We start from the raw sequence: 23,515 nt of genomic DNA, 5'->3' as shown, positions 1-23,515 counted from the left end.
TTCCGAGCCAGCCTCCTGAGTGGTGGGCGAGCCTCTGCGTTGTTGTCGGCGCCGCGTAGCTGATATGGTGAGTATTCCTCCCCAGCTCGCCACCGACTCCTGCGTGGTCACCTCCGAGCTCACTAGCTGCCTGCAAGTGGGGCTCTGCGGCCCTTGAAAGAACTGGATCTGCCGGGGACCGGTGGTCCGGGCCTTGGTCTGGGCCTTCTCGTCCTCGGCCTGGCCCCTCCGGGTAGAGCCGGAGGGAAGCCGCCCCCGGACGACCTTCGACTCCCCGGCTCCACCGTTCTCCCTGCACCTTCCCTTGTGCGTGCATTTTGAGAACGAGGGAATCATAAGAGGTTTTTAAAAGTTTCGAAGAAAGAGTGGACCTGGAAAAGAGAAGAGTAACTTTCCACATACCTCTTGTTCTCTCGGCAGTGTGGTGGTAACACTTCCCTGGTTTCCCCCTGACTGCTCAGGCAGGTTCTGCTGCAGTCCGGTATCCCTAGATGTGTGTTCAGTACTCTTCTTTACACCCTGTGCTTTCTCCAGAATTTGTATCTCCAGCTTAGAGATGTATTCTGAGCTCCAGAGCCGCACATCTACTAACTGTACCTCCACTTGGTTGGCCCATATATATTTTAAACTCAGCAAGTTCAAAACTGACTTAACCATCCCCACCTCACCCTGCTTTTCCTCCAGTGACCCCATCTCAGGTCATTGCGCCACCACCCACCGCACCGTTGTTCATGCCAAACACCTGGAAATCATCCTTGACATCGCCCTCTTTGCAGCTCCTGAACATCTATGGAATCTACAGGGGCCTCCCTGATAGCTCATTTGGTAAAGACTCCACCTGCAATGCAGGAGACCCCGGTTCCATCCCTGGGTTGGGAAGATCACTTGGCGAAGGGATAGGCTACCCACTCCAGTATTCTTGGGCTTCCCTTGTGGCTCAGCTGGTAAAGAATCCGCATGTAATGCGGGAGACCTAGATTTGATCCCTGGTTTGGGAAGATCCCCTGGAGAAGGGAACGGCTACCCACTCCAGTATTCTGGCCTGGAGAATTCCATGGACTCTATAGTCCATGGGGTCGCAAGGAGTTGGACAGGACTGACCTCTAAATGGTTGTCAGTCATCACAGTCTCTAACTATTCTTGTCCTTGGCACCATGAGATCTAACCATCTGCTATGGTGTCTTAAGTGGTCTTTTAAGCAGGCCTTCACCAGTCAGAGCCCCTCCGTGGGAAAGGTTCAGCCACTTTCACCTCTCTCTTTCCTTTGGAATTTTGGAATACTATTTGGAGTATTTCCGTTGGAAATACTCTTATCTATTTACTGCTCAGATCTCAGTTTAAATGTTATTTCTTCAGAGAGAGTCTCAATTCAGAAGTGTAAGGAGATTCTAGTGTATTCACATAAAATCTCTTATGGAACCTTCAGAACAACCCTGTGATATTTTTCCAGTATTACAGAAAAGACACACTCGAGTGAGTTACAAGGTCATACAGAAAGTAACAGTGAAATGTTGCTCGTACTTTAATCTTTAGTATCTTTCAGTGCCATTAAATATTTTTTATTCAAATAGGTACATAGCATTTAATCAACTTCTTATACTTAACAGATTCTTATTGATAGCAATTTAGGTGGGATTTTTTTGTTTGTTTGTTTTTTGCTGTGATGAACAACAGTAAGATAAGTGGACAGCATTCAAGCTAACTTTGTCCTGAACTTTCCTGATTATTTCTTTAGGATAAATTCCAAGAAGTATAACTGGGGCACAGGGCATGGCCTTTCAATAGGTTATACTTGGGGGAAAATAAAAGCAGTCACCCTTGGAACAATGTGACAGGGATTATAAATGAGAAAAATAGTAATGGTACCTATTTTGAGTATCAGAATTAGTATATGTCCAGTCATTTAGCATAGTGCCTTCTACTTTTTAAGAGCTCAGTAAATGTAGTACTTACTGATTTAGTTAAAAATAGGACTCTTAGTGTGTAGTATAGTTCTTCATCTTGTTCGGGGCATATTTTAAGAATCTGATGAAATCTTTGAAACCTTTTCCCAGAGGTTGCCTTCCTCTTTCCCACCCTTCTCCCCAAGCAAAATGATATATCTTTTGTCATATGTCATCAACTACGTGAAACTCAGCATATGGACCCAAATTAAGAACTGCTAATAATTTCATTTTACAAGTGCTTTTTTTTCCCCTTTATAAGTTGCAGGCATTTTCCTACAGCATTAAATATTCACATAAAGCATGATTTTTCATTGCTGTATAATGTTTGTAATTATTTAATTGGTTTCCTCTTGTTGACAAGCTGATATTCGTATACACTAATCTTTGTGTGTTTTGCAGATTTCCTTAGATTAAATATCTATATGCAGAATTACTAGACCAAGAATACGAATGTAAGGCTTTTGATTCTATTGCCATATCACCCTATGATGAATTCTAAGAGTTTATACTCCCACCATCAGTGATATATTAGTTTCCTCTCATTGTCTTACCCACCAGTTGTTATCATAATAGGTTTAGTGTTCCTGTCCCATTCTTAAACCATTTCTTGACTGTTGATCTTTTCATGGCATTGTTAAACCCTATGATTGTGAAGACTATAATTTAGAAATACTGTCCCAGAGCAGTGTGGTCCTCAACCTTTTTCCTTTAGAATCATTGACATAGAAGAGTTTTTAAATATCCTCCCCAGACCAATTTATCAGAATCTCTGGGAGTGTAGCCTAGGAATGGGCACTTTAAAATCCTCAGGTGATTTCAATGTGGAACAAAGGCTTAGAACATCTAATACAGAATTTATGGTGTTGTGTTTTTCTCCATAAAGCAAGGAATTAATTCATAAAATAATTTGATAAGTCACAGTTAATTTATGCCTTAATCTAAATTCAGTTAGATTCTAATTTATATAAGGATGAGTTTCTTTTGTTTTACAATGAAATTTTGCTTTTATTTGTCTTAGGTTATTTCAGAGGCTATGGATATACTCTTCAGAATAAGAGGTGGCCTTGATCTAGCTTTTCAGCTAGCTACTCCTAATGGTAGGTCTTCCAAGATACTCCTTTTTTACTATAAAAGCAGCAATGAAATATGGTGAGATTCTCCCCATTTTGAAAATGAAACTGAGTGAGAGGGTGAATAAACTGTCTAAAGTCAAATAGAAGTGATATGAATTGGATTTAAACTTAGACACTGCGTTCCCCACCACTGCTAGCCCACGGGGCTCCTCTGCACATTAAGGTGTCCCCTTAAGAAACTTTACTGCCCTCTCCAAGAAAATTGCGACAATAAATATAAATATCCACCCTGAGCATAATGTAAATGAGCAGCTAGACTTAGACTTCGCAGGCTTAAATAGTACATCACCGTAAGACTCCAGAACCCATTCTCTTGAGGTCGTGTGATTTAGGAATGGCAGGCAGGTTCTCTGGGAGAAAAATCAGTGTTGGTATAAACCAAACTCTAGGATGTCTTCCTGTTTCTGACTGCTGCCACAAACCAAGCTAAAGGATATCAGAGGAGGATGACAAGGAGCTGTGTTTGAGATGTGTTTCATTTGAAATGCCATAGTACATCAAGTGTGAATTCCCAGCTGGCAGTTGGTAATTTGAGTCTGAAACTTGGGGGAGAGTGGTCAGAATTGGAGATAGAGAACTTAATGTATCCCAAGGATGATAGTTAATGCCTTGTATTAGATGAAATCACTCAAGAAAAGTATGATCAAGGGTGTCAGGAGCCACAGAGAAGTTCAGAAAGGTGAGGAATAAACAGTGTCAGAGTTCCTCCAAGATCACCAGCTGATGACTATTTACTGGCCCCTTGGAAAGAGGAAGAGAGAGAATGCAAGATGGTCTTTCTGACCCATGCCTTCATATTAAAAAATTGTTCTCTGTGTTGGTCCACATTCTGACCCCCACTCCCCAGCCAAATAAAGTAAGTCTCAAGGACAGAGACTTGGGCATCAGTAAGTTTTTTAGTTGATTCTCTAATGTGCAATCAAGATGAGAATCATTTTGCAAGAACTAAATCAAACTCATTTTTAGGCCTGTCGTATCAGTAAAGTATTGTTCCTTGGGCTTCCCTGGTGGCTCAGTGGTGAAGAATCCATCCGCCAATGCAGGAGACATGGGTTGGATCCCTGGGTTGGGAAGATCCTCTAGAGAAAGAAATGGCAGCTCACTCCGGTATTCTTGCCTGGAAGATCCCATGGACACAGGAGCCTGGCGAGGCTGTAGTCCATGGTGTCACAAAGAGCCGGACATGACTTAACTACTGAGCTCCCATACAGGGTGTCACTTTTGTGGATAAAGCCTTACATTTTACAACTCGCTACAAATTGAAGTTATCCTTTGCTATGAACTTAACTGCAAAGTATAACTGATCTGTCAGTCAACAGACATAATGATGTAATTTCAAATGTAAATAGGGACTGCAGATACTTTTTACCCAAATAATTGATGTATTTGAGCTTGTTTTCTGACTTAATAGTATTCCTCCTCCTATACCCAACTCTTTGAAACACTCCTTGAAGGGAATCATTAATGAGGAAATACTGAGAACGGAGGTGTTTAACTTTAAAGACATCACAATTATTTAGATATTTCATGGTCTTCAGGGATGGGCAGAAGGTAATCCAGGAATTATGTTTGTCTTTTGTAGTGAAACTATAAATCTTTAAATTTGGATTTCTGAAACATATCAGGATGCCTTTATATCTGACTTGTTATAAGTAATCTTTCTCTCCCACAACCTCAAGGTATTTATTTATCAAGGTATCGATGTGATAGTTAAATATTTTAACCACAGAGGTAAACAGGTTTAGGATTTAGGAGTATGAAACTGGGACAAATATTTAAATATTGTCTTTTTCAGATGTATCTTTTTATATAGCTTTGACTTTGGAACCATGAAAATGTTTTTTATATTCAAAAAATTCTGTTAAGTAAAAAGGAAATCATTGAAGTCAGACAAATACCAGGTTTGATGACATACCACATAGAGGAAAATGAACATGACTTAAGAACACAATACTTTGTACAGTCTTAGTGGGATATAGTTTGAGGAAGAGAACTACTAAGAAATTCAAATCTCACTCTAGAGTTTTATTTCTGTAAGTAATATGGTATTTTGAGAGTAACTGGAATCCTCATCCATTGCTGATGCGAGCGTAAAATGATGCGGTTCCTCTAGAAAGCAGTCGGACAGGTCCACAAAAAGAGAGTCACCATATGATCCAGCAGTTCCTTCTGGGTTATTACCTAAAGAATTAAAGACATATCCACACAATAACTTCTGCACACATATTTGTAAAACCATTATTCATGATAGCTAAAAGATAGGAACAACCCAAATATGTATCAGTTTACAAATGAATAAACAGAGTATGTTCTGTTCATATAATGGAATATTATTCAGCCATAAAAAAGAGTGAAGTGCTAATTCATGCTAGGGATGGATTCACAGTTGGTTGATTCTTGAAGATATTAGGCTGAGTGAAAGAAGCCAGACACAAAAGGCCACAAAATGTGTGATTTTATTCATATGAAGTGTCCAGAGTAAGCCAGTCTACAGAGACCAAAAGTAGATTAGTGATTGCCATAAGTAAGTGTGGGGGGATGGGGAATGACTGCTGGGAAGTCCAGGGTTTATTTGGGGGTGGCGGAATGTTCTGGGATTAGATAGTGGTGATTGCAAACCTTGTGGTATACTGAAAGCAACTGAATTGTACACATTAAAAGAATGGATTTTCTGGTCTATGAATTTTATCTCCATTTTTTTTTAAAGACAAAACAAACTTCGTACATTATTGAATCTGAGGAATGGATATTTGGGGGTCACTTTTACTGTGCTCTACTTTGGTGTGCTTGGATGCCTTCATGTTGAAAAGTTTGCAGTTTTTTATATAACTTCTATTTGTGTTCTTTTAATTTAGAAATTTTTATCAAGAACGCACTAAAGCATGTACTGAGTGACCTGTCAACAAAGCTTTCTTCAAATGCCCTTGTGTTCAGAATTTGCCACAGTTCAGTGTACGTATGGCCTAACAGCGACATGAACACCATCCCAGGAGAGCTGACCGACAGTTCTGCCTGTACGGACGTAATGCGCTTTATTCAGTGAGTATGCTTGAAGATTGCTAGAAATGTTTTTACAATATCATTTCATATTATAAACATCTCCGTGTGTTAAAATTTTAGATTTGAACAGGAAGAAAATACAAAACGAAAATTCACAAAGAAGAAAGATAAAAAGTTATCAGACATGGTAAGCAAATCACCTGTCTTCTTAGTGATAAAAATTTTCAGTCCTTGAATTTGGCTTTGAGTGAGATCTTAGAAAGTTCTTATTTATTTTTTTTTTTTACAGATCAGATGATTCAAGTCCAGAAAGATTAAGTGACATGCCCAAGGTTATACCTCTGTTTTATATATCTAAACTGTTGTCCTTGAGTATGTTTACAGATTACTTAAAAAGGGATCATTCTGAAACATGACAGTGACGCATTATGCTATATGAAATAGTCAATGATAAGTGATTTACTTTTCTTCACAGTTTTGGTTCTGTTGACTTTTGAACCAGTACTGTTGAGTATCTGCCACATGCCACAAACTTTGCCAAGTGTTAGAGATAAAAAACGGAGCAGCTACTTCAAGGCAGGAAGTTGTACAAAGTTAATATTTAATATGACTGTAGCATTCTTCCAGACTAGTGAGAATAATAGAGTGGACATGAGGTTGGAGATGTGGACAGAGACCACTCAGGGGAGTCTGAACAAAACCAGTATAGTAATAAAGAGAAGGGAATGGATACAAGAAATATTTAAGGAATGAAAAGGATTGTACTTGGAGACTAATTGGATGTGGGATGACCAGCTTATTGCTTGGGTAAAGATGGGAGATGGGGAAGACATGAGGTCAGTGTTGGTCATACTGTGTTTGAGACACCAGTGAGGTGTCAACCTGAGCTATGAGATTTTTAAATGTGAAGTGTACAAAAAAACTATGGGCTTTGGATAAGGATTTGAGAGTTACCGGTTATTGGAGGTTGACATCTTGAGGGTTACAGGTCAGGTATTCTATAGAATGTTTCTCAGATTGGGTTTGAGTTTGTTCTCAGCCGCCTTATGGTGGGTTCAGGTGGTCACTGTTGATGGGAATCCCAAAGAAGCAACGTGTGTCCCCAGCACGTCGTGTGAAAGAGGCATATGCTTAGTTGGTTCTCATATCAATGACGTTAACGTTGATCACTTAATGTGGTAACTGCCACTTTTCTCTACTGTGAGGGTCCTATTTTTTGCCCTAATAATTAGAAGGTATCTTGCGGGAAGATGCTTTGAGTTTATGTATATATCCTATTCCTCATCAAGTTTTTACCCAACACTTCTAACATCAATTGATAATTGTTGTCAGAATCTAGCATTAATCTGATGGTTGCAAAGTGGTGATTTTTTTCTAAGTCTCTTGTTTCCTTTTATATTTACAAGATGCCTTTGTACTGAAAGGAAGAGCTTTCCCTTTTTGCTGTGTATTAACTGCGTGGAAGCCTGGATTCCTGTTTTATGCAATGAGTTGTCTGTTAGCTGTCATCAGTTATTTTGATGCTCATATTTTCTGCTTTGGCCAAGAGAAACTTCATGCTGGCTCCAGTGTCCTCTTGATACTGTACTTTTGAATACTTCATACTTTCTTCCAAGGATGTTCCAGGTTCATGTACTTTTGCTATTTCATCTCAGGAATCAGCCATTTCCCCAAGGAAGGCAGACATGTATGTACACATACTATACATATATAATGCACACATCAATATTTACCCGTGTAAATCATATACCCCCAGTAATACTTCAGCCTCACACAATTCCTAACCTTCTCCTGGTGAGAAACCTGGCTTCCAGTACTCTTAATATTTTGCTAAATTTGTTTAATACACAGAAAGCATTTTCAGAATTGTTTTTCCATACCACTATCAAAATCAAACCTTCTAATAGAGTTCATTATTAGTATGTCTTTAGAGCAGAGGTATATAGTCATAACATATGTTTAAAAGTTGTCTTGATTTGTTGTATTGTATCTTGTTTATTCATTTTTTTTTTGAAAATTTTAAATCTATACAAATATAGTACAATGAACCATCAGATCAGATCAGATCAGTCGCTCAGTCGTGTCCGACTCTTTGCAACCCCATGAATCGCAGCACGCCAGGCCTCCCTGTCCATCACCAACTCCCAGAGTTCACTCAGACTCATGTCCATCGAGTCAGTGATACCATCCAGCCATCTCATCCTCTGTCGTCCCCTTCCTCCTCCTACCCCCAATCCCTCCCAGCATCAGAGTCTTTTCCAATGAGTTAACTCTTCACATGAGGTGGCCAAAGTACTGGAGTTTCAGCTTTAGCATCATTCCTTCCAAAGAAATCCCAGGGCTGATCTCCTTCAGAATGGACTGGTTGGATCTCCTTGCAGTCCAAGGGACTCTCAAGAGTCTTCTCCAACACCACAGTTCAAAAGCATCAATTCTTCGGTGCTCAGCCTTCTTCACAGTCCAACTCTCACATCCATACATGACCACAGGAAAAACCATAGCCTTGACTAGACGGACCTTTGTTGGCAAAGTAATGTCTCTGCTTTTGAATATGCTATCTAGGTTGGTCATAACTTTCCTTCCAAGGAGTAAGTGTCTTTTAATTTCATGGCTGCAGTCACCATCTGTAGTGATTTTGGAGCCCAGAAAAATAAAGTCTGACACTGTTTCCACTGTTTCCCCATCTATTTGCCATGAAGTGATGGGACCGGATGCAATGATCTTCGTTTTCTGAATGTTGAGCTTTAAGCCAACTTTTTCACTCTCCACTTTCATTTTCATCAAGAGGCTTTTGAGTTCCTCTTCACTTTCTGCCATAAGGGTGGTGTCATCTGCATGTCTGAGGTTATTGATATTTCTCCCGGCAATCTTGATTCCAGTTTGTGTTTCTTCCAGTCCAGCGTTTCTCATGATGTACTCTGCATATAAGTTAAATAAACAGGGTGACAATATACAGCCTTGACGAACTCCTTTTCCTATTTGGAACCAGTCTGTTGTTCCACGTCCAGTTCTAACTGTTGCTTCCTGACCTGCTTCTAACTGTTGCTTCCTGACCTGCATACAAATTTCTCAAGAGGCAGATCAGGTGGTCTGGTATTCCATCTCTTTCAGAATTTTCCACAGTTTATTGTTATCCACACAGTCAAAGGCTTTGGCATAGTCAATAAAGCAGAAATAGATGTTTTTCTGGAACTCTCTTGCTTTTTCTATGATCCAGCAGATGTTGGCAATTTGATCTCTGGTTCCTCTGCCTTTTCTAAATCCAGCTTGAACATCAGGAAGTTCACGGTTCATATATTGCTGAAGCCTGGCTTGGAGAATTTTGAGCGTTACTTTACTAGCGTATGAGATGAGTGCAGTTGTGCACTCATTCCAATCCCAAAGAAAGACAATGAACCATAGTGAACTTTTAATGCTTCTGGATACATGATCGGTCTGGTTTCATCTTCATTTCCCACTCACTCTGTGCCTCTCCTCAGATTATTTTGAAGCAGAGAAGAATTTTTCTTTAAGCTGAGAATTGTGCTTTTAAATAATTTACTGTAATATAGTTCGCTGCTGCTGCTGCCGCTAAGTCACTTCAGTAGTGTCCAACTCTGCACGACCCCAGAGACAGCAGCCCACCAGGCTCCCCCATCCCTGGGATTCTCCAGGCAAGAACACTGGAGTGGGCTGCCATTTCCTTCTCCAGTGCATGAAAGTGAAAAGTGAAAGTAAAGTCGCTCAGTCATGTCCGACTCCTAGCGACCCCATGAACTGCAGCCTGCCAGGCTCCTCTGTCCATGGGATTTTCCAGGCAAGAGTACTGGAGTGGGTTGCCATTGCCTTCTCCAGTAATATAGTTTATATGGTCCTTAAAAAGTCCTTTTACTTACCTTTTATATTATTGTTCAGTGTGCTTTAAGTTAACTATTACTGTTTATCTTTGCAGCATCAAATAGTAAATATAGATCTGATGCTGGAAGTGTCAACCCCTCTGGCCGCCGTAACGCCCATTATTGAAAGAGAAAGCGGAGGACACCACTATGTTAGTATGACTTTACCAGTTGATGCAGTTCTATCTGTTACTCCAGAAGAAACGTGGGGAAAGTAGGTATTTTCTAATACTACTGCCACCGTTAAATGAGGGCCCTCCCCCAAAGTAATCAAAGCCCATTTTTAAGTGTCATTGAGGCATATCTAGGGTGGTGGTGGTTCTTTTTTACTGTGATTTACTCCCTGTTTATTATTAAACTAAGAGTCATCTAGTAATTCAGTGTTTATTGAGGAAGTAGGATAATATGCAAAACCTATAGAATTTTCCATTTATCTGCATAGAGGAAATTTAGTTTATTTAACATTAACTTTTTATTATTTAGACTTACTTTAATAAACCCAGTCCTATCAAGGGCATATCAGGAATATATTGATACATGAAACTTGACACTTTCATGTATCATAACTATTATAACTTTTGTTAATGCACTTGTATATTTCCCCCCCACAGAGTTCGTAAACTTCTAGTTGATGCAATTCATAATCAACTAACTGATATGGAAAAATGCATTTTGAAATACATGAAAGGAACATCTATTGTGGTTCCTGAACCACTGCACTTTTTATTACCAGGGGAAAAAAATCTTGTAACAATTTCATATCCATCAGGAATTCCAGATGGTCAGCTGCAGGCCTATAGAAAGGTAAAATCAATTCATTCTTAGAAAAATAAAAATATCATTCATTTTGCATTTAATTTTGTGCTTCTAATAAATAGCGTTTTGTGATTTAATTTTATCAAGTGTGGGTGAACACTATTGGCTTTACATCTTACTTAATGTCTGTTCTCATGTAACTTTTTAAAGTCTTTTTAAAAAACTATTATGCTAAATTATATATAACATTTTAATTTCATATATTCGGTGAAGTTCATATGTTATATTTCTATAGTGAAATTTAAGAATGAAAAGATGCTTACATGCCTAGAGAGGCTGATGAATGCTATTTAATAACTTCCTTTTCTTTCCCATTAGTTGCAGATTTATAAAAGAGACAAGATTACAGTTAGAGAAGGGAAATTAGATTTTATCTTATTTCTAATTAGGATTTGTTGTACTCCATCCCCACCTCCCAGGATCATTTGGGTTTTATTAGAGGTGTTTTGAAGAAAACATGATCAGCATTCAAAGAAATGAGATTTATTGGCAAACGACTGGTTCGATAGTGTGTATATATATATATATTTTTGTTAGTATATATTTTTGATATGTGGCCTTGCCTAGTACCCATCAAATTATACCATGGAAACATCTTCCCAATCTGTGTTCCTGAAAAGAGATGTAACACTGTAACCCTCTGTGCCTCTCTGTAAGTGCCAAATGAATTGATTTGCAGAGGCAACAGTTACACAAGCTAATGATCTCATTCAAACTGCTTGAATACATAGGAGATATCAAAAAGAAGATGTCAGACTTTCAGAGTAACTATTACATGTTTTTATACATTCAGGAATATGTTGCCTTTTAAACATATATGTTTATTTTTATTTTGATGCCATATTGGTCTTTAAACCACCAATTTCCATTCTGTAATCTAATCACTACCCCTTATATTTGTTAAATACTCTAAGCATGATTTTTAAAAATGAAAACCTAAGCATGATTTTTTTGGTATAGTTATATCATTGTTAATTACTCATTTACAAGACTTTAAAAACTAGTCTTTAGCCTGGATTTGTTTTAGCAGACTGTGTTACAATAAGTAATTTTAAATTATCTCAGTTCTTTCACTGTAACAAATTATTTTCAATTTTCTATATTCTCTTCCAGTTTCTATCCATATACATAGATAAACAAAAATCCTTTTTGGTTTTAGTTATATATAGATAAACAAAAATAAATCCTTTTTGGTTTTAGTTTAAATCTCATCGTCTTTGACCTTCATGAATTAAATCATAAGTGTCTGATAACTTGTATACCCAGTATATAGTAAATTTTCTGTTTTGTATCTAGTTTGGGTTTATTTATTGACTAGGAACCTATATCATTTAACCTTTTTTCTCTTATTTGCTGTTGATTCTGGTTTTATTTAGGAATTACACGATGTCTTCAATCTGCCTCATGACAGACCTTATTTCAAAAGGTCTAATGCTTATCATTTTCCAGATGAACCATACAAAGATGGTTACATTAGAAATCCACATACTTATCTCAATCCACCTAACATAGAGACTGGTATGGTGAGTTTAGTAATTATTTATACAAGTTGGTTGATCATTAGTGTCATTAATTGTTTTTTGCTTGTGCCCAGTGGATACTTGATTATGATTAATTATTTTTTTATTCTCTGCGGGACTTAGGTTGCTAATATTTTGTTACGAATTTTGCATTTATGTAATGATATTGTCTTATAATTTTATTTTCTCATACTGTTCTTACTTCACTTTTGTATCAGTAATACACTGATACACTGAAAGAGTTGGAGAGTTGTTTTTTTTTTTTAATTTTTATAAGGCACTAAAAGTAACAATCTAGCTCTGAAAAAAGTAAATGACTCCAGCATGTGTATGTATATAGTGTTATCTTAATAGATGATATACGTATGTATACATATAATATATACATCTGCTGCTGCTGCTGCTAAGTCACTTCAGTCGGGTCCGACTCTATGCGACCCCAGAGACGGCAGCCCACCAGGCTTCCCCGTCCCTGGGATTCTCCAGGCAAGAACACTGGAGTGGGTTGCCATTTCCTTTTCCAGTGCATGAAAGGGAAAAGGGAAAGTGAAGTCGCTCAGTCGTGTCCGACTCTTCACAACCCTATGGAATGCAGCCCACTAGGCTCCTCCATCCATGGGATTTTCCAGGCAAGAGTACTGGAGTGGGGTGCCATCGCCTTCTCCAAATATATACATCTACAGTTAATATTTTACTGTGTTTCTTCTTTTTATATAGGTTTATGTGGTCCAGGGCACATATGGTTACCATCATTATATGCAGGATCGAATAGATGACAATGGCTGGGGCTGTGCTTATCGGTCTCTGCAGACTATCTGCTCCTGGTTCAAACACCAGGGATACACAGAGAGATCCATTCCAACACACAGAGAAATCCAGCAGGTACAGAACATGCCATTTTGAATTATATGGATGTTTCATGAACCCTAATATACCATTAAATAATTATACCTACCTCATGGTCCAGATGACTTCTGTTTTGAAGGGAAAAAACATATATACTGGTAATCAAGGGAAATGCCCTATACATAATTTTTAATAGCTGTCTTGTGCATGATTTTTTTTGTATTTTTAATAAAGGCTCTAGTTGACGCTGGGGACAAACCAGCAACATTTGTTGGATCACGGCAGTGGATTGGATCTATCGAGGTGCAGCTGGTGCTAAACCATTTGATTGGTGTGACTTCAAAAATACTGTTTGTCAGGTAAGGAAACTTTAAGAAATTTGAGAAATCATTTCAAAGAGAGTTTGTCACTTTTATTGAAAGAAAAAAGTGCATTTTTCCCCCAATTTGTTTTTGCTCTTTTCTCTTTCTCCACCTTGCCCCCTTGCTTTATAAATCTCATTTTTTCCAGTCCTAAATTTTTTTGCTGTTATTTTTTAGAAGATGTTTGTCAGTAAACTTCGTGATATGTACTTGTACGATCTAGGCCTAGTCTTAGTCTGGAAGAGGAAAACTTGGAAATATGTCAACTTTGAGTAGTTACAGAAGGTCTGGTTGTTTAATGGAGAAGTCATTGAATTCTTGGAAGGGAAAAATCAAATATTGATCTATGACTGACCTTTTTGTTTATTCCTACTCTTTTGCTTCCTGAGATTTTAAGAAACTAATCATGTATCCAAATATAATTTTATCTTTTCCTTATGTATTATAATAGGAAATTTTATATAGGAAATAGGAAATTTATAATATAGGAATATAAAATTTATAAATAGGAAATTTATAATAGGAAATTTTCTTTTCCTTATCTATTAAAAATAGAATATTACTATTCTAATCACACTTCTAGTATTAAAATATGAGCAAATATTAGATAAGATTGATTTCTATGACCATCTCTAGCTTACTCCTTATATATGAGCTTATGTTTTTAATACATTTATTATGACAACCTTGATAACTGTAATGTCATTATCCTTATTGTCCAAGTACTTTAGTACATCTGATTTCACAGTTGGAATTTGGATTGGATATGGAAGTCAGTGTTAACAAATAAGTAATAGATTAAGTAGTGAAGTAGATGGTGATTAAAAAGTGAAAGTTTTGACACATGAAAATGTTGCTTCATACATTCCTCACGAAGCAAGAGCAAAGGGTTAGTTAGCACCACCTGGCACCTCCATTCTAAAAAAAAAATTTCATCTTTTCTATTCTCAGAAGTAAAAATTGTATGATATTGAAATATTCCCTAAAAATATGTTGTACTTGAAAACGTTTTGCAGTTTTCACACTGGCTTCACAGACATTGTCTGTTTTAGTCCTGGAATCTCCTGTCACGTAGAAGGGCAGGTATTTTTGGTCCCAGATTAAAGATGAGGAATTACAGATGAGTTTGATGGTAAGAAGACAAAATCCCAGGATTTAAAACCTATCCTTCTGAAAGTAAATCCACCCATAAGAATCCCCTCAGTATCAAAGTGACCACTTTCAATCTTGGGTTAAAAGTCCAGAACCTTCTTTATGCAGTTCTAGAAGCAAAGAATCAAGATCTTCTTTCCTAGCTCATTTAGTGACCTTAAATATTTAGAGGTTGTATTTCTTTCAATTGCTCTGAGTTCCCTACCACTTAATTTTACTTAAATTTATATCTATATTTTTAATAACCAAAAAAGAAACCAAAAAAGTAGAAAACATTATTTCCCAAGCTCATTTGATCTTCAGAATAGTTCATCTGATAGAAACTGGTTTCTTTCTAGCCAAGGTTCTGAAATGGCCTCTCAGGGACGGGAACTGGCTAATCATTTCCAGAGTGAAGGAACTCCAATAATGATTGGTAAGGTGTTTTGGAATCTTGTGTTCTTTTGGTAGATGGAGAGTATGTGAAACTTACCGTTAATGTAAATACATAATGGCACATAATATCAGTCCTTTGTAAACGTATTAAAATTAGCTTTTACATCAGGCATACTGACCTCTGGATATTTTTTTAAATTTCCAAGGTGGGAGGAAAGTTATAAAAAAGATTATAATAACTAGAAGAGTAAAGGCTAAGAAGAGATTTGATAACTGTGTTCAAATAGACATCAGAGCAGAATGGAAAAGAGACAGTGGTCACTCAGTATAGCATCTGTCCTGGCTGTCAGGAACTTGGCTCGCTGTGTGACATTATGCAAATTGCTTAACCTCTCTGGGCTTTCTTTGTAAAACAAGAGAATTGGATTAGCTAATCTAAAGATTCACAATTCTATGAGAAATAAGACTTGCCCTGGATGACAGAAGGCAAGCTAAAGACTGGTGTGTAAGAAATGCAGGTAGACAGATGTCAGCAAACTACAGAAAGTACTGACTGAGTAGACAGGCTGCACCATTAGAGGTACTCAGAGCAGAGAGAACACGGCCTGTCTGCTGAGAGAGGTACCAACAGCAATGATTGTTACCCTGTTGTGAGGAGTTTAGACCCTCTGACCCTTTTTAAATCCAGTTTAGGTAATCCCATGAATATTAAAGTGACATAGAAACCTAATATGATTATAGATGTGATTGTATCTTTTCTGTCTTAAAGATGTGATTTTGTCTTTTCAGAGTATATTTGATGTTATGTCTTTTCCAGTTTAGGGCAATCAATTTTAATATTATGTTAGATCAATTCATAGGCAAAATAATCTTTTTTCAACTGAAATTGAATGGGAAGTGGAGAGTAACATATGCCCTCTCATTTCTTTATTTCCTCTTCTATAGGGGGAGGAGTTTTAGCTCACACAATACTAGGAGTTGCATGGAATGAAATTACAGGACAGATAAAATTTCTGATTTTAGATCCACATTATACAGGTGCTGAAGATCTGCAGGTTATTTTGGAAAAGGTAAGTGTCTGTTTAACAAATAAATACAAGGAAAAGAACCCCAAACCAGGAGGGAGAACCGGAAGCTAACAGAAAGATGGATTGTAAACTGAGAGCAGAGATCCTCACTGTAAGGAAGGACTCTAAGCCTGTGATCAGTAACTCTCTCTAGGTATGAAGGGCAGGGGGAACTAAAGTAATAGAGTTTGAAACTCATAAATATATTCCTTTGGAGACTTTACAGCTTTTTGTGAAAATAGTGAGATTTATCAATGCCTCAAAAAAGAGTAAAATATATAACGTTTATAATTTTCAAATTAACCAAAAATTGGCAGTATGATGGACATTGTGGAGACTTGACTGCTTTTATATATATATATATATATATATATTTTACACATAACTTAATCTCATTCTATGAAAGATTTGAATTTGAAACAAATTTAAGAATATTTGTTAATGCTTAAACTACCAGCTGGAGAAGGCAATGGCACCCCACTCCAGTACTCTTGCCTGGAAAATCCCATGGACGGAGGCCCTGGTGGGCTGTAGTCCATGGGGTCGCTAAGAGTTGGACACGACTGAGTGACTTCACTTCACTTCAAACTACCAGCTAAAGGAGGTATAAATTTACGTTAATTTATAGGCAACTAATTCAGATTTAGTACTGAGTTTTAATGAGGAATTAGTACTAAATTTCCATGAAACCTGTACTAAATCTTTTGGAGGCAAGTGTTATAATACACACTTGAATTTTTAAAAAGTTTTATATTTTTTGCCAAATAAGTCATTAGTACCAATAAAAAAGATTTCTTAAATCAGAAATCATAGGGAATTCTGGGGAAATGGATGGTTTAACATTGAAATTCACTTATGAGAGATCTTCAAAACTGAATATAGCTATATGAGATTAGTAAAGCCCTATGGATGAGATGTTTATGTAAAGAGTTTTTAGTATTTTATGTAGCTGAACTCTTTTATCCCCACTTTAGTAAAGTCTTTTGCCAATTATTGGAGCATCTATAAATACTAACAGAATATAAACACATTCTTAAAATTTTAAATGGCACATACACACAATTTTCTCTTTCAAGGCATTTGGACTTCTAAGTCTATGACGTGTTCTTGGCTGGTATACATATCTTCCTGAAAATAGGAGCAATTTCTGTAGCAAAGTGTTCATTCATTGGACATTCATTAAGTACCTAATATTTACCATCCACTATCCTAAGCACTGAGGGTATTAAAATGGATCTTTAAAGAGCTCTTTGTCCTTTGTAGAGAAGGACAAAGAAGGAGAGTCCATAAAGGACTGCTGCTGCTGCTCCTGCTAAGTCGCTTCAGTCACGTCTGACTCTAGGCGACCCCACAGACAGCAGCCCACCAGGCTCCTCCATCCCTGGGATTCTCCAGGCAAGAATACTGGAGTGGGTTGCCATTTCCTTCTCCAATGCATGCATGCATGCTAAGTCGCGTCAGTTGTGTCCGACTCTGTGCAACCCCATGGACAGCAGCTTACCAGGCTCCTCTGTCTACAGGATTCTCCAGGCAAGAATACTGGAGTGGGTTGCTATTTCCTCCTCCACAATAAAGGATTCCTTCCTCCCAAAAATATGGTGTCTTCGGTGGCACTTACAAGGCCGCCCCTGCAGAGATTACTCTAAGTGAAAGGGAAGCTGGGCATGTTCTGAGAACTGTGGCATTTTTAACATGACTTGAACTGGTGGAGAGAGGTGGCTGATGACTGGAGGGATCTGCAGAAGCTAAGTCAGGATGGCCACTGAGAGCCAGGCTGAGATACATGCGTTCAGATTTTATCTTAAAGGCACTGAGAAGCCTTACAGATGCTGTAACAGAACACTGTAGAGGGGGCGGCTTATAGTAGCGGAGGTTTATTTCTCAGAGTTCTGGAGGCTGGGAAATCCAGGATGGAGGTGCCGGCTGATTTGGTAGGCCCACTTTCTAGTTCAAAGACGGCAGACTTCCTCACTGTCTCCACGTGGTATAAGGGATGAGGAAGCTCTCTGGGCACTCTAATGATGGCTCTATTGTCATTAACGTAGTCAGCTCCTAGAGGCCCCACTTCAGATGCCAGCACATTGGAGATTAGGGTTCATCATACAAGTGTTAGACACATTCAGTCAATGTCAGGGGCCGGAGGGACAATCCTCCCTCTGCCTGACCTCTCTACCCACTTGGGGAGCTTTCCTGTATAAGTTCCCTAAGCCAGTCGCCTCAAAAGAAGGACGTCTGGCTCCTCTCCTTATCCCCACAGTTGCTGGTTTGGGCGCTGTCTCTACCCACTTCTCTTGAAAAAAATTTGAGACCAGTTACCTAGAGATGGCCCACATGTGTGAAAGATTAAAACAGAAAGTGTAAGCCTTTTTCTATCGTTAAGAAAACAGATTTTAGGACATGAAATTCATTAGAGAAAGTTTTGCTGAAAAAATGAGATGATAAAAAGAACTTTATGTAAAGAAATGACTCTCAATGGAAATAAACGAGACTTAATTGGTGGTATCTGTAGGCAGGGGGAACAGAACTGGTAGAGGACTTTTTAATTTTTACTTTCACCTCATTTGAATTTTTTTATGTGTATCTTATTTTTGCAATCAGAAAAACAATAAAGACCTAAAGAACATCTCTATTCAACCCTCTCCCCTCCACACTGAAAAACAGGCTAACAGACCACCTTCCTCTGTAGGAACTATGACCTTTGTCTTCAGGTCCCTGCCAGGATGCCCAGCAGCCTCCTACTTAGGTGGGCTTCCCTGATAACTCAAGTGGTAAAGAATCTGCCTACCAATGCAGGAGACACAGGAGACTCGGGTTCCATCTCTGGGTTAGGAAGACCCCTGGAGGAGGAAATGACAACCCACTCCAGTACTCTTGCCTGGAAAATCCCATGGACAGAGGAGCCAGGCGGCAGTTAAATTATCACATGCCATCGACTACCAGAATTATAAAACCATACATCTTAAAAATCAATAAAATATGACATTGAGTAATAGTACCATAATGAAGCTTTTCCTTTTTTAAATGATTCCTATGATTAAATACAGAATTAAAATTTTTAAATTCTATCTGAAATGAACCCAAATAAGCTACTTTTCTGTGCTTAATAGGAATTCAGATACTTGCATTGTATAGGTATTTACAGTCTTCCTGCAAGATTCAGTTGTAAAATGTTACAATTTCAGTTATGTAGTCCTGTAACTTTGTAATAGGTTTTCCTTTCCCTTCTCCCACATCTAGGGCTGGTGTGGATGGAAGGGCCCAGAGTTTTGGAACAAGGATGCTTACTATAACTTATGCCTCCCTCAGAGACCAAATACTATTTAAAATATCCTGGACTCAAAGACTGTATCAAAATTGTACTTTGTAACTTTGTTGATAAAGAATAAATTTAATTTCAAATTAAATCCTGGGGGTAGTTTGATGGTTTTTATGAGTTTTTCCAAAGGTTGTAAATATCACAAAACAATTATTCTTTAGACATTCTTTTAATAAGTTACGAGACAAAGCATGCACACCCAGAACATTATAGGCATGTAAATACATGTATTCTTGAACATTATCTTCGCTTAGAAGAAAGGTTTCCTCCTTCTTAGAAGGAGTTTAGACACACTTGATGAGCCTGAAGCCACAGCTTGTAGCTGAGCGGTAGACCTGCATGAAGTGAAGACCTTCTCCTCACCTCTTCATGACCAGTACATCTGTTGTTGAAAAACATATTGACATTAAAACCTTTTTTTAAAAAGTTTTCCTCCCCAGTCTTCTACCATGCAGGACAATTTTTGGTCTCTAAAGTCTAGCAGTAGTTACTACATCCAGTATTAAAATGTGTTAATGAGAATGAAAAGATATACAAGACATAAGACTGGCAATATTTAAATGAAACAATAAATTCTGTTTTAAATAAGAAATCCTTAAGGGAGGAAGAAGGAAGAAACTGAATTACTTACCAACACTTCCTTTTCCCACTTGTATATTCCTCACTTCCAAAACTTCGTTTCAGTCTGAGCACTTGAACACAATGATCTTTATTGGGTTGTTCCCTTGATTTTATTGTCTGCATACATTTAATTGTTGTAAGAAACTTGGCACATTCTGGAAATCCACATGACCAAGCAAGATCTTCAGCTGTTTGCCCATTCTTATTACATAAACTAAGACAAAAAAAAAAAAAAGTATTCAAGTAAAAGTTGACAGTTGTTTTTAGCCTTTTAAAAATATATTTCTAATAAAGGTGCTTTGGGCTTATACAAATGTTGGTTGCAGAATAAAAGAGGTAAAGGAAGCATAGAGGAATTCCATGTTTGCTCACTATTTGTCCTTAGCACAAAGGACAGCCCAGAATGGGCACTTCATTTCTACACAAATAAGTATTCTGTTTTCAGTACAATGAGTGAGTACACAAAGGAAATCAGTGAGAACATCTATAGAATGGATTTTTAAAAACAAAACTAAGATGTAATACTGCCATGACACATGAAAAGAACTGCACCTCTGATTGTTTAGGATCCATTTTTTAATTTACTTGAATAGTATCAGGTAATTTAACAGCCTAAGTTAATATTTAAATGGTACCACTACATTATCAATTAGGCAAGCATCATGTAATTGAGCTGCAGGAGTCTGATTAACCCAAGAAAATATAAAATTTGAAGTCACTGATTCCATACTCACTCAATTTGGGCATCACTGGCTACAAGTAGACTGAGGCATTCCATGCTTCCAACTCTTGCTGCCTTGTGTAGTGGAGCTTCTCCAAAAACATCCTTACAGACAAGACAGCATATTTTAGTCTCCCCAAAACACTCTTGTGGAAGTTGATGAGTGAGCTTTATTGCTTGAGGAAGCTATTTGAGGAAGTAGGGTTAGAACTGCATTGTACTGGACTGAATCTTTTAATTCTTTTTTAAAGTAAAGTTCACTTGGTGCCCTATTAAATATAGAATTGTCATTAATAAAAGCATGTGCAGTCACAGCTACATACATTAAATTTTAAGTGATTAAAAGCAAAATAGAATCCTACAGAAGTAAAAATTACAATTTAAAATTTAACATTGAATGGAAGATGCAAACTACCTTAAGTTCTGTAAGGAATTATATTGATTGTGAGCATGTCTTACAAGTTGTGCTACCCTGAGACTTAATTTTGTAATGGAGCAGTTCCTTTGGAAATGAATGGTAGACCCTGGAAATGTCCGATGTAGTAGCCAGCAGCCATCTATCGGGCTAATGAGCACCTAAAATGTGGCTAGTCTGAACTGAAATGTGCTGTCAATGTAAAATACACGGAGGGTGAGGAGGCATATCCGATATATTTATATATCAGTTATGTTTTACATTGATTACACATGATAATTTTGATTAATTGTGTCAGTTTACTAAAATGTTTCGCTTCATTAATGTGGCTACTGGAAAACTAAAGTTACGTAGTGTCTCACACTTCTATAGGCATCACTGTGCTAGTCATGTTTCTAATAACTGAAACGACAATATCTTGGTGTCTAAGAAATGTTTGTGTGGATTTGGGGTGAAGGGGAGGGTTGCACACAGCAACAATCAGTTACCTAGTTACCTGCTGGTTGAGGTCAGCGCCCGTCTGCAGCTGCCAGAGAAGAAAGCAAGCAAGGCCGCCACCTGCAGCCAAGTGGACGGGCGACTGCTCACAGGGATCCGGGGGTGCGTTGACGGAGGCCCCGGTCTCCAGCAGATGCTTCAGACTATCCACCTGCGAGAAAAGAACAGCTCCAGCACCCCTTCTCGCCTTTGTCCAGGCTCCTGCCCTCCGGAGATTGAAGTCCTCCGCCACTCCAAAACCCCTCCAACTCTGAAGAGGCTTGACTTAGCAGCGCCAAGTGGTCAGTACACCTTCACCCTATCTAGCCCTCTATAGAAGACAGACATCTGTACGCTTAAGTCTGCCGGACAAAAGCAGCCTGAATCTCACCTCTGGGTTGCAATCGAGCAGCAGCATCTCCCGCCTAAAGTAGAGGACAGGAGTCCTTGGGAGAGCTGAGCAGTGCGGCACTCGCTGCAGACGGACAGGTTAAGAGTGGACAGGCCGCCCGAGAGCCGGAGAATTTAAAAGATCACCAGAGCTAGGGGGCCAGCCCCTCCCCGCCGTGCCTCAGCTGCGGCTCGGCCGGAGCAGCCCAACCCTAGGAGGCCCGCCTTTCTCCGCCCAGCAGCAGCCGCACGTACACAAACAGTAGCACGTGTAACCAGGAGCCCAGGGAGGCTGGCGGGGGCGGGGGTGAGGAGGAGGCCGCGAGGATGCGCCAGCTGATTGGCCAAGGGGAGGTGTCAGGCCCGCCCGCCTCGGGGTGGAGTCCTGAGGCCGTTCCCGCCCAGGTCCTGTTGCGCATGCGCCGTGAAAGACTGGCGTCAGGACTGCCGGCTTTCACCCGCCGCCATGAGGCGCTGAGAGTTCGGCACGTTTCACGCTGCTTGTTGCCCAGCTCATTAGTCCTTCTGGGGAAGCGGAAGTCGCGGGTGGAGGTTTTGGTTTCTGCTGGCGCGCACGTAACCAGGAAATGAGGGAGCTACCAGGATCTTGATCTTGGGTGGCAGCGCAACCTTTGGAAGCTGCTACTGCGCTTTGGTGCTGGACCCCCGTGGCCCCAGCCTCTGGCTCCTCAGGAAAGAAAATTCCTGAGTCATCGTGTTCAAAGCCGCCCTAGGCTTGCCTCTGTCCCTCAGGCCCTGGACATTTAGGAAAGCTAGAGCTTGAGGGGGTTTGGAGGGGTAGGGGTGGTGGTGGAGGGGCGCCTAACGTGAGCTAAGGGGCTAGGTTTTCCCACAGGACTGCTTCACCCTCACCCCAAAATGACACTATGCCCTTTCCGGGAGTGACGTAAAGTGAGCCCGCCATTGTAATGTGGCCCCTCAGAGACAGGTCAGGCACAGTGCTGGACTTGTTGCCTGGGGAAATGGTGGTCCCAGCTCTTAGCCCTGAGCTCGCTGAGACGGGAGCCCCGCACTCTTCGTGAGGAGTTAGTGGATAAACGAAAAGACCAGGCCATGGACGTTATGACCACTGGCGCTCTTCCCCGTGGGCAGGGCTGACCGTACCTCGGAAAACTGTAGAAACAAAGACATCCTGACTTCAAAGCCACAGCCACTGACTATTTTATCTCTGGACAGTTCCTAAGCAGTTTTTTTTTTCTTCTTCCCCAGGTTAATCTAGCTAAAAGCTAAAGTTCCAACCATGTATTTATTTTCCCTAATATCTTAATCTGTTCCCCTCTATGTGCTGGTACCTTTTGAGAGCAAGACTGAAAGTTTATTCTTTTTTTGGAGAACAAGCTCAGTGTCCTCTGAAAATAGATGGGTGGCCTTTTTGTTCTAATTTTGGATACAGTTTCTTGTTTATTTTGTAATAAGAGCCGTAAACTAATTTTGCAGTAATTTATATTACTAGATTTATGCA

General features: G+C 39.2%; 3 protein-coding genes across 20 annotated transcripts in view; 2 read left to right on the top strand and 1 right to left on the bottom strand.

Annotated features, from left to right (window-relative positions):
• Nucleotides 1–4: 4 nt before the first annotated feature.
• UFSP2 (UFM1 specific peptidase 2) lies at nt 5–19,496 on the top strand. 7 transcript variants are annotated; one of them, XR_015156133.1, is made up of 13 exons: nt 5–67; nt 2,965–3,043; nt 5,935–6,118; nt 6,200–6,266; nt 6,369–6,411; nt 10,011–10,168; nt 10,566–10,758; nt 12,147–12,293; nt 13,008–13,172; nt 13,371–13,495; nt 14,989–15,065; nt 15,971–16,696; nt 19,330–19,496. XR_015156133.1 is itself a non-coding variant. In XM_086380039.1 (13 exons), the coding sequence occupies exons 5-13, from the start codon at nt 6,403–6,405 to the stop codon at nt 19,414–19,416; spliced, it is 1,086 nt and encodes a 361-aa protein (XP_086236165.1). In that variant the 5' UTR covers nt 5–67; nt 2,965–3,043; nt 5,935–6,118; nt 6,200–6,266; nt 6,369–6,402; the 3' UTR covers nt 19,417–19,496. The 7 variants fall into 7 exon arrangements, 3 of the variants coding, with proteins under 3 accessions (XP_086236165.1, XP_086236164.1, XP_086236163.1); XM_086380039.1 differs by having other exon boundaries at nt 15,971–16,095; XR_015156134.1 differs by lacking the exon at nt 6,369–6,411 and having other exon boundaries at nt 12,147–12,288; nt 15,971–16,095.
• Nucleotides 5,084–22,911, bottom strand: ANKRD37 (ankyrin repeat domain 37). 12 transcript variants are annotated; one of them, XR_015156136.1, is made up of 6 exons: nt 22,034–22,892; nt 21,662–21,814; nt 20,764–20,936; nt 20,040–20,243; nt 17,594–17,720; nt 5,084–5,260 (listed from the first exon to the last, which is right to left on the bottom strand). XR_015156136.1 is itself a non-coding variant. In XM_086380056.1 (5 exons), the coding sequence occupies exons 1-5, from the start codon at nt 22,058–22,060 to the stop codon at nt 5,257–5,259; spliced, it is 561 nt and encodes a 186-aa protein (XP_086236182.1). In that variant the 5' UTR covers nt 22,061–22,892; the 3' UTR covers nt 5,084–5,256. The 12 variants fall into 12 exon arrangements, 9 of the variants coding, with proteins under 9 accessions (XP_086236182.1, XP_086236186.1, XP_086236190.1 ...); XR_015156137.1 differs by having other exon boundaries at nt 20,764–20,855; XM_086380056.1 differs by lacking the exon at nt 17,594–17,720.
• Nucleotides 21,684–23,515, top strand: part of LRP2BP (LRP2 binding protein) — a 32,491-nt gene continuing 30,659 nt past the window's right edge. Inside the window, exon 1 of the mRNA XM_086380044.1 lies at nt 21,684–21,944. The gene's annotated coding sequence lies outside the window, so the exon portion shown is untranslated. The remainder of the gene's footprint in view (nt 21,945–23,515) is intronic.

Source organism: Bos grunniens, chromosome 27 (assembly GCF_055505025.1).
Source record: "Bos grunniens cultivar Pamir isolate PY7600 chromosome 27, Bosgru_T2T1.0, whole genome shotgun sequence".
Lineage (NCBI taxonomy): Eukaryota > Metazoa > Chordata > Mammalia > Artiodactyla > Bovidae > Bos > Bos grunniens.
This window is presented reverse-complemented; position numbering and strand designations above follow the sequence as displayed.